The following is a 15,260-nucleotide window of genomic DNA, read 5'->3' on the forward strand; positions in this document are numbered from 1 at the left end:
ATACGAGAAAACTTATATGCATGGAATGCGTTTACTAATTAAAAAGTAACAACAATGCGAGTGTAAAATATAGGGGTATACCGAGAACTGGCCTGGTCGAAGACGATTTGTGGCTTGATCCTAGCCTGATCCACCATGTTTGTCTGGCCAAGGACCTTGTTTGCTTGCCATACGGAGATCCTCTGCTGCTCACCTGGAACGATCCATCTTTGCCTCGCAAATTGCAATTAGCCTGGGCTTCAAGGCGGCAGCGACGATTTTATGATTACCACGGTAATCTTAATCTCGTAGTACGCCACAAACCGCCGCCGCTGAATCCCGTTTGGCCGGATCCTGCCATGACTTGTCACTCAGATCCCACAACCTACACGAAGCCACTCCCGTAGGTCTCCTTCCCAAATCCTTGACGGATCCGCGAAGCCATCCGCCGCGCAAAGCTCTCGCCATGGCCTGCCGGCTCACCGGATCTCGCCGTCGCCGCGGTTTTGCGCGAAGAAGCCGGAGAGGCACAGAAGTCGATGGCGGCTTGTCCAATCTTTCCGCCCACATTGCTGTAGCCTGAAGCCTGAAGCCGTAATTCCGTAAAGCAGTTGATCGGAAGCGATAGAAAGCGGTAAATGTGTTTTTGGCGAAGCTTCTGCGGAATAAAACTTGCAGGATTTTCAGCGGAATTTTTTACATCGACATAGATTTTGGAAGTACAATTAGATTCTATGAGTCTGTTTGGCACAGCTCCAACTCCAGCCCAGCTAAACAATTTCAGCTCCACCTGATAGGGAGCGTAGCTGGGTGGAGCGCTCTCACGAAATAAACTAGGAAGGTGGAGCAGGGTTTAGGAAGCTCCATAACTCCACTCCAGACTAAACTCTTAGAGCTAAATTTAGAAATTGGAGCTGTATCAAACATGGCCTATATGCAATTATTATTTTCACTATCAAAATACCCGTGATGAAGAGATTTTTCATTGTAAAGGTTATCACTTATTGCAAGTTGCAACATACAAATATATTTTGTTTGTATAATATATATTTAGAGTTTATGCCTTAAAAAAATGAATTTTAGCGGTTTGCCTAATGAAAAGCTGTAATGGACGGGGAAATGTGGATATCCATCCATCTACAACCATTGACATTCAAGTAGTCTTAAACTCGAATTTCAATGTCTAACATCCCCTCTCCCCCTCTCCTCAACCAATAAAGAAAAAGCACGCCCTCATCTTTCAATTGTTCACCTCACATCTCAGAAAGTTCGAGCCACCGGCCCACCTTTCAAACCACCGATGACATGACATCCTGGCTCTCTCCTCTCCCGCGTCACTGCTGCTCATCCTCACATACCTTAGACACGCCTACGCCCCTCCCTCCCACACACCATCGCTATTGACATCGCAGGGCAAGATCTCCAGTTCAGCTTGAATCGATTGTCCTGTCTCTAGCTACTAGCTTAGGTGCATCATCCCCACTCACGCGCCTCGAGATTCAGGAACTTTGGCCTGGTTTAGTTGGTGAAATGAAAATTTTTGAGTGTCACATCGGACGTTTGACCGGATGTCGGAAGGGGTTTTTGGACACAAATGAAAAAACTAATTTCATAACTCGCCTGAAAACCGCAAGACGGATCTTTTGAGCCTAATTAATCCGTCATTAGCATATGTGGGTTATTGTAGCACTTATGGCTAATCATGGACTAATTAGGCTCAAAAGATTCGTCTCGCGATTTACATGCAAACTGTGCAATTAGTTTTTCTTTTTATCTATATTTAATGCTTCATATATGTGTCCAAAGATTCGATGTGATGTTTTTAGGAAAAAATTTTTGGAACTAAACAAGGCCTCTATAGAAATATGGAGAGGAAACTAGTTGTATTGGGATATCGAGTGTTGAATATAAAGAGTCTACTGGAGCGTGCAGAAATATAGAAATGGTATGTTAAGGAGAATCACTCATATGGATGGAAGAAAAGCTTGTTGACTCTAAATTTGATCCAACACTCGAATGCCTGAGAGATTTACTTGACTCTAGTGTAGATCCTAAATTTCAGGTTCAAAGCATACCTTAGTTGACTCTAAATTTGATCTAACACTCGAAGGCCTGAGAGATTTATTTGACTCTAGTGTAGATTCTAAATTTCAGGTTCAAAGCATACTGGAATTTAGGATATACACTAGAGTCGAGTAAATCTCTCAGGCCTTCGAGTGTTGGATCAAATTTATAGTCAACTAGGTTGATCCTGTATGTTTTGATCAGTAAAGAAAGATACTTCGATTGTTTATACGTTATATAAGCTTAGCCGATGATAGCACATTTCTTTATCAAAAGCAATCTTACTATATCGGACTTAACGGAGATAATATAAAATTGAAGTTGATAAGAGGATATTTAACTACTGAGTATACACAATTAATAACAAAATTTTACTTAATTAACTACAATCTAATAGATCAGATTCAACCCAGTACAAGATTGATAGCAATAGGTAGATCTAATTAAGCCGATAGATTCTATACAAAGTAATGGATATATAAGTCAAGCTAAGATAGCAAAACAATCAAAGAAAAAGCGGATATATGGGAAGACGGTGTTTGTAATAAATTGATTAGAATGTCGGACCGAAGCGAGAGTCATAACTAGGTCGATACAAACAAAGTTGATGAAACTTACCTTCTCGCTGAAAATTGTGACGATGTATCCTGCTCGAATAACTAAGAACTCGCTAAAAAGGGTGGTGATGTGTCAGAAATTGTATATTGACTAGCAAAAGTGTCCGTGCGCGTGCGTTGCACCGGGTGATAACGGAGTGTGTATATTGACCAAAAGTGTTGTTTGGTTTAGCAAAAGTGCCCGTGTGTTGCAACGGGAAGCGTACATATCAGAAAAATATACAATTAATTAAAATACAAATTTGCTAAAATATTTGGTATTTTTAAGTAGGTATATGTGTATAATTAAATAAATTTACAAGTAAAGCAAGTGTGAGAAATAACTATAATTGTAATGCTTCTAAAAAAATGAGCACTAAAAATGAACTTACTCTCTTTTTTTTCGGCCCGAGGAACCTAAAATAGACTTATTTCCGGCCCTTGCCAGTCGGCCCACGGCCTTTTGCGCATGCGCGGGCTCACTTCCCCTCCCCAGGCCGCAACCTGGGCTTGGGCCGGAAAAGTGGCCTCACTCTCGATCCCTCTTGGGCTGATTTCAGCCCGGATGACACCGGCCGTCCGATCTCTAGGGTTTTGATCGGACGGCCGAGCTTCGATATCGGGGAAACAAAACCCCCTCACTCCCAGCCGCCGAAACCCTAGCCCATTTCCCTCCCCTCCCTCCCATCTCACTTCGTTGCCCTCCCCTCCGTGCCCCCGAGCGGCAGCGGCACCCCTCCTCCCGTGAGCGGCGGCGACCCGCGGCGGCGCCCTCCCCCCGAGCAACGTCGGCGGCGGCGCCCTCCCCCCCAGCAGAGGCGGCGCCCTCCCCCCGCGAGCGGCGATGACGTCTCCTCCACCACCGGCGTCGCGGCCGCGTCCTCCCCCACCACCGGCAGCGCGGCGGCATTCTCCCCCACCACCGGCGGCGCCCGGGGAGGCGATCCTCTCTCTCAAAGCGACGGCGGCGCCCCTCCTCCTCTCCCTCTCGGGTCGGCGGCGGCGGGTTGGTGGCGGCCGCGGCGGATCCGAGGGTGGGGGCGGCGGCGGCGGCGGCTCCCTCCACCCCCTCTAGCCTCCCTCCCGCGGTAGATCCGGCGGCGGCTGCGTCTCCCTTCTCCCCTCTCGCCTCCCTCCTGCCCCAGATCCGGCGGCGATGGCGGTGTCGGCGGCGTCGGCGGTGGCGGCGGCCGCGGGCCGGCAGTGGCTTCCTCCTCCCCTCTCACCTCCCTCCCGCCCTAGATCCGGCAGCGATAGATCCGACGGCGGTGTCGGCGTCGGCGGCGGTGCCCCCACCACCCACGGCGGCGTCGGCGGCACCCTCCCCCACCACCGGCGGAGGATCTAGCGGGAGGGGAGGCACCCCGTGAGCGACGGCGACGGCGCCCCTCCTCCCGTGAGCGGCGGCGGCCCTCTCCCCCACCACCGGAGAGCGCCCTCCGCCGCCGCTGCCGGCGGATCTAGCGGGAGGGACCGGCGGAGGCGGCGCTCTCCCCTCCACCAGATCCAGCAGGAGGGGAGCCGCTGGCGGCCAGCCGTCCCTGTGGCGGTGACAGCGACGGCGGTGGTTCGGCAACGACGGCGGCGGCGGCGGCGACCCCCTTGATCTAATTTTTGGTTTTGATTTGGATATATATGTGTACATGTATCATGATTTGTGTGATTGAACTCCGATTGTGATTTTTTTCCGGGGTTTGATTGCATACGGATTGGGATTTTTTTTTGGAGGGGGGGGGGGCGACGAAGCGGGACGAAAAACCGGTGTGACGACCGGAAAAATCCGAATATTTATATTACTTATATATTTGTTGATAATTTACAAGGCTTGTGTGCACTTATATTTATGCCCCTAACCTAACTGAGTTTGATTCGAATACAATTCAATCGACTAAAAACTTATCTCCTAAAAAGAAATGTAAATCTAAAAAACCTGCCTAAACGTAAGTACACGACATATAATTTCAAAAGTAAATCTAATACTATCTTAAACAACCTGATACACTTTTCAACAAAACCAACTCAATTGATGGCGTCAATTACTTCCATTGACCCGTGTTTTACCAAAGACTATGTCAAATTTTACCGTTAACAGTTTGGTTTGGACTCGTATTAATTGGCTCTCAAGCTGAGCCCAAGCCTCCTTCATATACAGCCCTAGCTGTGGGTGTAGAGAGAGGAGAGGATGAAGGGATCTGCTAGCACATGGTGGTAGTGTGGATGGTGCCGGTAGCCGACTTAGATGAAACTCTCGCCATCTCATGGTGTCTCAACATAACACCGCGGGCACCGCTTTAGCCACTACTCTCCTCATCTCCCTTCCCTCTTCTCCTTGGCTCCACACTCACTCCCTCCTGCCGCCGCCGCCGCCACGCTGCGCCGTTGGCCGGTGGCATGATGTGCGTGAAAATCCAACCTCATATAGCATTTAGTCTATACGATCGGATGCTGTTGTATAAGTATGTGATAAAATAGGCGGTATATTTAAGGATAAATTTAAAATACTATTTTAGTAAAAAGTAAATTTTAAATAGTAAAATTATTTTTTGGTCATGTTCTTTTTATAGGGGTGGAAAATACGAGCAGATAAAACATATAGTAGGGCGTTAAAAAGACGACGCTAGGAGCAGAGCCGATTGAAAACGATACAGGGAGAGAGAGTGACACTTTTAAACCTTTTTTATGTTGCACGCATCCAGGGAGGATGGCAGCGGAGAGAGAAGAGTCCACCACACAGAGGAGAGGAGAGGAGAGAGAGACCGTAGCAAGAGGAGTAGTAGTAGAGGAGAGCAGAGAGCCGAGGACTTGGCCAGGAGAGAGAAGGGGTAGGGGGAGACCGGGAGAGAGGTTGCAGCAGAGGCAGAGCCAACTGCACAAGGCAAGGGGCACGCAGCCACGCAGTGCTCCTGCTTGCCCTGCCCCTGCCCACCCCCACCTCCTCGCTGTTCTACTGCTGCTCTACTCTGGCTGGCAACGCATCGCGTCGCGCGCCCAAGCAAAGGCTCCATCAAACACACACCAAGAAAGAAGAAGAAAAAAAAATCCCCCGCCACGCCGGGCTGCTCCAGATCTCTCAGCCGCGCGCGCGATTATGTGGGATTAGGTAGATGAGGGCGGCGCTGTTCGGTGCCGAGAGGAGCGGGGTAGTGGACCTCGGCGGCATCGGCGGCGGTAACAGGGGGCTGTTTTGGCCGGCGGGGAAGGGGGGCCTGGTGGTGGTGGAGCCGAGGTCGGTGCTGGACTGCACGCGCAGCCCGAGCCCGCGCAATTCCACCTCGACGCTGTCGTCGTCCCAGGGCGGCGGCGGGGCGGACTCGACCGGTGTGGCGGCGGTTTCGGAGAGCAGCGCCGCCGCCGCCGAAGCCACCAAATGGGGAGCCCCCGGGGAACACGGGGGCGGCGGTGGCGGCGGTGGCGGCGGTGGGAAGGAGGACTGGAGCAGCGGCTGTGAGTTGCCCCCGATACCGGGGACCCTGGATGTGGGGCTCGTCGGAGGAGAGGGCTGGGACACCATGCTCGGCAACGCCGCCGCCGCCGCAGCCGGGCAGGATCAGTCGTTCTTGAACTGGATCATTGGGGCCGCCGGCGACCTGGAGCAGCCCGGGCCGCCGCTTCTTGACAATGCGGGATTCGGGATCCCGGCCGTCGACCCGCTGGGCTTCTCTCTGGACCACTCCCTCAGCGGCGTCGCCTCCGACCTGTCGTCCTCCGGTGCGCACACCGCAACCGGCGGCGCGGGTGGCGGCAAGGCTTCCCTAGGATTCGGTCTCTTCTCGCCGGAAGCCACCTCTCTCGAGCAGCCGCCGCCGCCGATGCTGTTCCACGAAGGTATCGACACGAAGCCCCCTCTTCTGGGCGCGCAGCCGCCGGGCCTCCTCAACCACTATCACCACCAGCCGCCGAATCCCGCCGCAACCTTCTTCATGCCTCACCCATCCTTCCCCGAACACAATCACCAGTCGCCACTCCTCCAGCCACCGCCCAAACGCCACCACTCCATGCCTGATGACATCTACCTCGCCCGTAACCAGCTACCGCCTGCGGCGGCGGCGGCGCAGGGTCTCCCGTTTTCACCACTACATGCCTCGGTTCCGTTCCAGCTCCAGCCTTCGCCGCCACCGATTCGCGGGGCGATGAAGACGACGGCTGCGGAGGCCGCGCAGCAGCAGTTGCTGGACGAACTGGCAGCGGCGGCAAAGGCAACCGAGGCTGGCAATTCCGTCGGCGCGCGCGAGATATTGGCGCGGCTCAATCAACAGCTCCCCCCTCTTGGGAAGCCCTTCCTCCGCTCCGCCTCCTACCTCAGGGAGGCCCTCCTCCTCGCACTCGCTGACAGCCACCATGGCGTCTCCAGCGTCACCACGCCGCTCGACGTTGCCCTCAAGCTCGCGGCCTACAAGTCGTTCTCCGACCTGTCGCCCGTGCTGCAGTTTGCAAACTTCACGGCAACTCAGGCACTTCTTGATGAAATTGGTGGCACCGCAACTTCCTGCATACATGTCATTGACTTCGATCTCGGTGTTGGCGGTCAGTGGGCTTCCTTCTTGCAGGAGCTTGCGCACCGCCGTGCTGCTGGAGGTGTGACCTTGCCATTGTTGAAGCTAACAGCTTTCGTGTCGACTGCTTCCCACCATCCATTGGAGCTGCACCTTACCCAGGATAACCTTTCTCAGTTTGCCGCAGACCTTGGAATTCCTTTTGAGTTCAATGCCGTCAGTCTTGATGCATTCAATCCTGGGGAGCTTATTTCTTCAACTGGTGATGAAGTTGTGGCTGTTAGCCTCCCTGTTGGTTGCTCCGCTCGTGCACCACCGCTGCCAGCAATCCTTCGTTTGGTGAAGCAGCTTAGTCCGAAGATTGTGGTGGCTATTGACCATGGAGCTGATCGTGCAGACCTTTCATTCTCGCAGCACTTCCTGAATTGTTTCCAGTCTTGCGTGTTCCTCCTTGACTCACTTGATGCTGCTGGTATTGATGCTGATTCTGCCTGCAAGATTGAGAGGTTTCTGATTCAGCCTAGAGTTCATGATATGGTGCTTGGACGGCACAAGGTACACAAAGCAATAGCATGGAGGAGTGTTTTTGCAGCAGCTGGGTTTAAGCCTGTTCCACCCAGCAACCTTGCCGAGGCACAGGCAGACTGCCTCCTGAAGCGAGTGCAGGTCCGAGGATTCCATGTGGAGAAGTGCGGAGCTGCTCTCACGCTCTACTGGCAGCGTGGTGAGCTTGTCTCCATATCATCATGGCGGTGCTGATCAGCCATAAGCTTCACCCCACCAATGTTCCACCAGCGCTTGCAAGCATTGTCAACTCCAGTAATGTGCATTTTGTTTTGCAATTAAATGTTGCAACGGAAATTGTTGTCTCAAGTTGTTGAACACCTCATATTGCTTTTCATCACAGCTTATTAGCTAGGCCTAGTGGATTTAGCAATATCGGTGTCAATCTCTGTAGTTAATGATGCTGCTTTAGGTTCTTACCATGCTCTGCTCTATTAGCCATTATCATCAAATTCAAGACACTGCTGATGAGTAGAGAGGATAATTTGACCTATCAAATGGTTCTGTGGTACAGAATTGATATTTGCTTGCTGTTGCTGTGTTAATTGTGCATTTCTGTTGTTATGCTTATGGATTGAACTGAAATGGATGCATTTCTGTATTTCAATTTTGCAATGGTAGAAATCATTCAAGGCAATGGGAATGGCTATAATAGGAGTAAACCATATGGATATATTGTACATAAGATTTACTACAGCTATATAGCCTTTTGGCAAACAGCAAAGGTTTCCGGGTATATTTGAATTCGTAATCAGGTTTCAGAAGAGAAAGAAAGATATTTTTTGGAATTTATAATATGATGTGTTAAGGAGCCAATGGTGTCACCATCGTTTATCTGGCCACCTGTAGCTCCAAATTTTCAAAGTTTAGTTTGTCTATTTCTGGATGAAACGTTTTCTCAACAACCCTTGACTGACCATCAACTGTACAAGAGTGCCGATGATGTTTCTTTCCGCAACAAACAACAAAAAGAATATTGAGTATCCTCACTCTCCTGGAATGGATAGCCATATTGGCGCTTCATTTGCTAATGTGCCCAACACATAGAGCAAGTAACATGATAAATTCACGCTTCACAGTCCATTCAGTTATATTTCCACAATAGACTTAATGCCAGTATAACATGACGAGTGCAAAACTACAAATGCTTATTGTAACTTCTAGGTTATGTCCTGTGACGAGGTATGCATATATTCCCATTGGCGAGATGGTACATAAATCAATGCTTCGGTTGTCAACTTGTCATCCTGGGTTTAGATCGTTTTGCATTTCGGGAGAGTCCTAGTTTTCTTGGTGATGTGTTTTTTCATGATTGTGCCTTGTCGGTGTCTGTTTTCTTGACCAACTGCCCATCCAAATGTGCCGGATGTTGCTCCATGCATATTCCAAGGAGGCCATCGCTTCCCTTATCCATGGAATAAGCGAAACGGTATATTTGTAAACGAAAAATAATTTGTAAATAAAACTTTTATATACGTGTTCTTAGCGACCTAAAAGCAAAGGCTAAAAAATAAACTACAATGAAAAAACATCAAAATCAGCTCCAAATTTAAGGTTGAAAATTCAAATATTGGTTTATAAGTATAAGCACAAGCCGAAAGATGAGACCGCAAATATTCTTTTGCTCCGTTTTCCATTACTGGTCACTTTAATTGTCATCGTCTATTTTTTACACTCATATGCATTTTGAAAAAAAAAAAAATTCTGTACGATTTGTATCCTATTCAGCCCATTGAAACAAGAGATTAATTCCTACTAATTCCTTTAAAATAATAAATTCTTATAGAATAACTATCCTGAAGGAAAATAAGCATGAATAATGAGCATGTTTTCCCTTTTCCTACATCTTGCTCCTATGAAAGTTCTTGTATTTCAAAATCCGATAGTAATGCTATGAGCATGCCATTTGGGGTTATACTGGCTCCTTTAGAACACACCATTGGAGCACACATAAATAGGAAAAATGCAGAAATAGAATGTTACTCCCTCCGTCTTAAAATATAAGAACTTAGAACCGGATGAGACATTTCCTAGTACTACGAATCTGGATAGAAAATGTCTTATCCGATCTTAGGTTTTTATATTTGGAATGGAGGGAGTATGTGTTATTGAATCCTGCAGAGATGAAATCTACATGAGTCTGCAAAATATTTTGTTTGGTAACCCCATAGGAAGAACATAGGACCTCTACACAAGCAAGAGAGAATATGAGGTGTGATGATCTCAATATGTTTGTTTTCTTCTAAAAATTCCATGAAACAACCCATTCTATATGAATTTTGAAGGTATCTTCAGAGCTATTCCTTCAGAACAAGGATCATATAGGATTTTTTTTCCCTGGGGATTCATGTTGTAGGGCACTTTTGAATCGTGCGAATGAAAAAAAAATAGAGGAATAGGAAAAACGTAGAATTCTAATAGGAATACAAGTACAAAATAGATGATTGCAAAACATAACAAAAACACAGGAATGACCGATTGATTGAACCATAGGAAAAATGCATGAATCAGATGAGAGAGATAGACTCAAAGGAAAGTTTCCAAGAGGTTGGAGCTCTTGCTAAATTTTCTCCACAATCTCTATAAGATTGTCTGTTCCATTGGAATTTTAGATGATAAGATATGATTCAATCATTTGTTTTAAAGGGTTTCATAGGAAATTTTCCTATAGGATTGAAATCATCCAAAATTCCTATGTTTTTCCTCTAAATCGAAGGGGCTCATATTCTTCTAAGGGCTCCGTTGAAACGCGGGATTCAGAAGACACGTGAATAGGAAAAACATAGAAATAGAAAGTCATGTCTTTTTGAATATTACAGAAAATTGATTCAGACATGAATTTGTAACAGATAACATGTTATAAAACCGGCCTCAAAATCACATCGGAAACCAAACGCGGAAGAAACACCATAGGAGATCCAAACACGGTGACGACACCGAGACACGATATTTGATAACGGAGTTCAACCGAAGCCTATATCTCCAGGGCACTGATTACGGGCACTTCTCCCTAATCTAGCATATTACAGCATATCAGAGTTACAACGACTCACGGCCGGTCACCGCCGGCAGCCGCTGCCTCTCGCTATGCTAAATTATCATGTGGTTACAATATGCACGCCCCTCTATTTATGAGAGATCCTAGGATAGAGTCCGACTCTTACTTTAGTCTTAATATATTTTACCACTCCAAGTTCTAAACTGTAACCGACTACATACACATATTCGACACAAACTCTAACATACCATTTGTCAACACCAAAACAAAACCATAGAAACTGCAAGTCTTGCAAGTCTCCAGGAAGAGAAAACATGAGGCTAGACCTCACGTTGACTTTTCTCCAAAATTCCTATGAAATGGGAGATTTCACAAAAATTTCAAAGGATTTTGTGGAGGCCAATTCTTTGGAACAGAGGACCTAGTAGGATAAATTTCCATCCGATTTTAATCCTCTATTTTTCCTTTATTCCAAAGCAGCCCTCAGATTCTAGATTTTCGTCTGCACGTTTTCTAAGCTATTAAACAATATGTTTCGTGTAAAAGTTTTCTACTTTCTATTAGTTAATTCATACGTTTATACACTCCAATAATTATATAAAAATCAGATTATCCATCAATATATCAATTTTAGCTCTCTCGGATAGGACATGTCAATCATAAAAATTCCTTTAGTTTTCGTTCGTTCTAAAGGAGCCCTTCATTTTTACTTTTTCTTTAGCAATTAATTTTATGTTTTTTGAATTCCTTTGTTTTATAATAGTCCCACGTTGCAAAGGAGTCCTGTTCACTCCCCGTAGAGACATGTCTAGCCTAATTTTTTTACTCATCTACTGCTTGAACACATATAAAAACATCTCTACCAGTGCCATCATGTGATTGTCCTACCTCGGATTAGAAAATGCGAAGAGCTATTCTATTCGCGACTGAAGGGTTGATTAAATTGACTACAAAAATCGGAAAGACCTGGACAAGAACACTGGCCCCTATTTTTTCTAGGGCTTATTTCATCTTTGCTCATCTCCCACATGGCCGTGTCCCCTCATGCCTCCTGTTTCACATTCTTGCCCCCATGATCGCCTGCCCCTGCATTTGCTTCCATCCACTTACAAAAACCAATCATCTGTACTACAAATTGTACTAGCTGGAGAAGCTGGTTTTTCTCGAAGCATGCGTACAAATCTATGATTTGAAGGATTTAAAACACCATGTTACTGGTGTGACATCAGGGTTAGTACTCCACAGTCTCTCACTTTTTTCCCCTGTGCCAGTTAGGATCCTCTACATCAAGAAAAAAACTTTATCAGAGGGTTATTATGCTAATCAAGATTCAGTAATTCAGGATGAGATTTTTTACTGTTCATCGGAAGCTGAAACAGCACTCAAATTGTAAATTTTGTTCGGGAGGTCTGACACTTGCTAAACACAGGGACGAGGAACAGAGTAACTTTTGAATTAACCCGGAGAGGTAGAGAGGTTAACCGGTCAATCGGTGTCTATTCACACGGGTGAAATGTTGTTACAGCAGGGACTATCTAGATGGTATTTGACAGAAAAACACCTAAAAATTATGCGAATTCTATACCGTTGGATCGCTTTAAGATTAGTGCTGGCAGTTCTAACCCTACCTCCCCTTGTCATTCTAGGCCCACCGCCGCCTTCTCTCGCGCGCACTGTGCCTCTGCCGCCACCACCCCACGTGCCGTCGCCCGGACTCGCTAGTTGGCCGAAAGGAGTCAACGGCGCCAGCGAGCCCTCCTCCTCCCCTCCCCTACCCTACCCCCTACCCCCTACCCCCTCTCTTCCTCAATGGATCGCGCGAGTGCCCCCGCCCCACCGTCTTCCCCGTCTTCGGCGGCTCCCTGCCTCCGGATCCGCCACCACTAGCCGCCACCTCCTAACCACTAACCGCCGGATCCACTGTCTCTTAGCCATTTGCCCCCGCCGCCGACGCCGGCCCACCGCCCTCCTCCATCCCCGCGGCTTCGGCGCCGCCGCCGGCGCCTCGCCGTCCGCCCGTGTCACCGCCCACCGTCGGGCTAGGCCTCCCACGGCCATCCCTCTAAGCCCAGCGACACCCCCCCCTCTTCCCCTCCCCCCACCTCTCCTCTTACCTCCATCCCAACCCGGGACCCTAAACACTAATTCCATTGCTTTCGTCGGGGTCGTCGGAGTTAGAGAAGATGTTGCCGGAGCTGTAGGAGAAGAGCTAAGGTCGTCAGAGCACGAATCGCGAAGCAAATCCCAAAATCAGTAATCTGCATGATTTTGGCTTCAAAAATCATTCGCCAGCCATTTAGCCCTTTCCCTAAAAAAATTGGTCATCCTATCCTATCTATCACTCACTCTGATTTTGATAGCACAACGAATTATAATGTGTTGCAATGCAAGTAGAGGATCAGGAGAGAGCCCCCGTTCCTGCATGAGAACGTGCACTTGATCATGAAGCTGACAGCTCCATTTGTTTATCCAAGGAGTGACGACAAGCTACACATTTGTTTATGTCGCCATGCACCCCTATTGCCCCCCTCCTCTACCCTTCGCTCCAAGTGTTTCAAGCTAGCTACAGCGTGCGCGATGCATGCATACGCCACTCTGGACCTGGGACTCCGGGAGAGAGGGCTAAACCACGCTAAAGTCGGTGCTGCTTTTTCTTAATCCAAGGAGTTAAGCAGTGCCCATCCATTCTTTTGAAGCCATCTACTGTGCTGCAATTTTTTTTTGTTAGGACTTGCAGCTTTCAATCCAATATAGAGTACTCCTACATTGGTTTCTTTGCTTCTGTAGAGAGACAAGCTGCCCGGCTCCCCTCACAAGTCACAACAGTGTATTGTTGGTGAAGAAAAGGATGCCTCGGATCAGGGCAGCTGAATTGGGGGGGGGGGGGGAGGGGGGCTATGCTTTGTAGGAGTAGTACTTACCCCTTAATTAATCATGTCAGTTAGGCCGCCTGGCCAGTCTGATTTCATTCAGAGAAGGTCCAAATCAATCACAAATCAACACAAAGGCAACCGCTAACCTACCCCATAAACAACTACCGCCTACTTCTATTTGCAACATGGCGAATTATTTCCAAGGTAGGTTTGGTTTGTTTTGCTTTGAATTCTACATGAATTTCGCCAGAATGTATAGTACTAGTACTAGTAGTATACTGCAGAGAAACCACGATGTTTCCGTGGAGCACAGTGAGCGACAAGACGTGCGGTTAATCTCGGCGTGCCATGGGCAGACTTGGCCTTTCGTCGCACGGATGTAGCAGCAGCAGTGGTGATGTCGCGGGAGAAAAACCACGGCCGGGGGCCGGCCCCCATACGGGACATGTGGAGTGGAGGAGGAGCACCCGAGGACACGGCCTCGTGACAGCGTCGTTCAATTGGACTGGTGACGAGTGAGCGGTCGTCGTCGAGGAGAGGACGGCCACTGGCCACGGCGCGCGTCGTGCGTGCGTGCGAGCGAAACTCCGTCGACCGAGTAGCAGAGAGAGAGGGGGCACGGTGGCATGGCGTCCACATCTACAGATATAGCGCCGTGGATTGTGTTTCACTACTCCGGCATCAGTTGATAGCGAGCAGGCAGAGGGCGGGCGCGGTAAAACTTCCGCGGGCGAGGTGGGGGCACCGACCCGGACACGGGACCACGCCTCCCCACACACACACGCTAGGCAACGTGCGACCAACCGTGCGCGCGCGCGCGCGGGCGGGGGCATGGCATGATTGTGATCTCTCTCTGATCACGTCGCGCGGCTCGTCCCGTGTCATATCTCGTCTCGTGGGATTTCGGGCTTGTCCTTAGCCGGCGAAACAGTTGGATTGGACGGAACGGGCGGCGCGGCAGCCGGCTACAGCGACCGCCAGGCCAACCCCCGCGCGCGGCTGGGGCGGGGGCGGGCGCGCGCGGATGCTGCTGCGACCGTGACCGCCTCGTTATCTCCTCGGCGCAGGCTGGGTCTGCTGGGGGTGTGGGGGCTCACACCGGGGCTTTTGGCAAAAGAGGCCGCCTTTGCTTTCGCCTTTGGATGGACGTTCCAAAAGATGGCGATCGAGATCAAATCTTGTGGGGGCAAAAGGAGGGGGATGAGCCTCCTCATCGGCCGATCCGATTTGGTGATCAGCCTGCCTGCCTTGGCCCCCTCCCTGGCCATGCTTCTCCCAACGAGTACGCGCGCGCTGCTGTTAGGTATGCAAAGCCTTTTCCTATCGTTCTTTTTTTTTTCTATAAAAAAACTATTAACACTGTGCTGTGCTCTCTCTGGCTCTTCAGTGTCCACGCGACGTGTTCCATATTGCCATATGCCCATATTGGCCAGTTCTTATTTTTTCCCCCTTGAAGACGGGACAATTGTGCTTTTCCTGGCTTGGGGGCAATACGTTTATGCGCCTCTAGAGGAGTAAGATCATGGAAAAGCACACGAGATTGTTTCCTTGTATGCAAGGGAAGGTACGTAACGTGACCCACTGTGACAAACAGAAAACCCTTGTTGTGAAGGAATGTCGTGTGTTAGTCGAGCATCCACAAACGATCAAATGCATCGATTACTATTCTCTAAAGAAAACTGTCATTATCTAA

At 48.8% G+C, this 15,260-nt stretch overlaps 1 protein-coding gene and 1 long non-coding RNA gene across 2 annotated transcripts; both read left to right on the plus strand.

Annotated features, from left to right (window-relative positions):
- Window positions 1-5,443: 5,443 nt before the first annotated feature.
- LOC4330231 (scarecrow-like protein 6) lies at window positions 5,444-8,241 on the plus strand. Its single transcript, XM_015771585.3, has one exon. The coding sequence runs from the start codon at window positions 5,744-5,746 to the stop codon at window positions 7,889-7,891; it is 2,148 nt and encodes a 715-aa protein (XP_015627071.1). The 5' UTR covers window positions 5,444-5,743; the 3' UTR covers window positions 7,892-8,241.
- A 6,248-nt stretch (window positions 8,242-14,489) lies between these two features.
- Window positions 14,490-15,260, plus strand: LOC136355349 (uncharacterized). The gene is made up of 2 exons (XR_010739556.1): window positions 14,490-14,870; window positions 14,955-15,260. It is a non-coding gene; the product is annotated as an uncharacterized lncRNA (long non-coding RNA).

The sequence above is a fragment of the Oryza sativa genome, chromosome 2, assembly GCF_034140825.1.
Source record: "Oryza sativa Japonica Group chromosome 2, ASM3414082v1".
Classification (NCBI taxonomy): Eukaryota; Viridiplantae; Streptophyta; class Magnoliopsida; order Poales; family Poaceae; genus Oryza; species Oryza sativa.

Excerpts from the sequence above, each read along its gene's own strand:
- LOC4330231 (XM_015771585.3), top strand. The coding sequence starts at position 5,744 with ATGAGGGCGGCGCTGTTCGGTGCCGAGAGGAGCGGGGTAGTGGACCTC.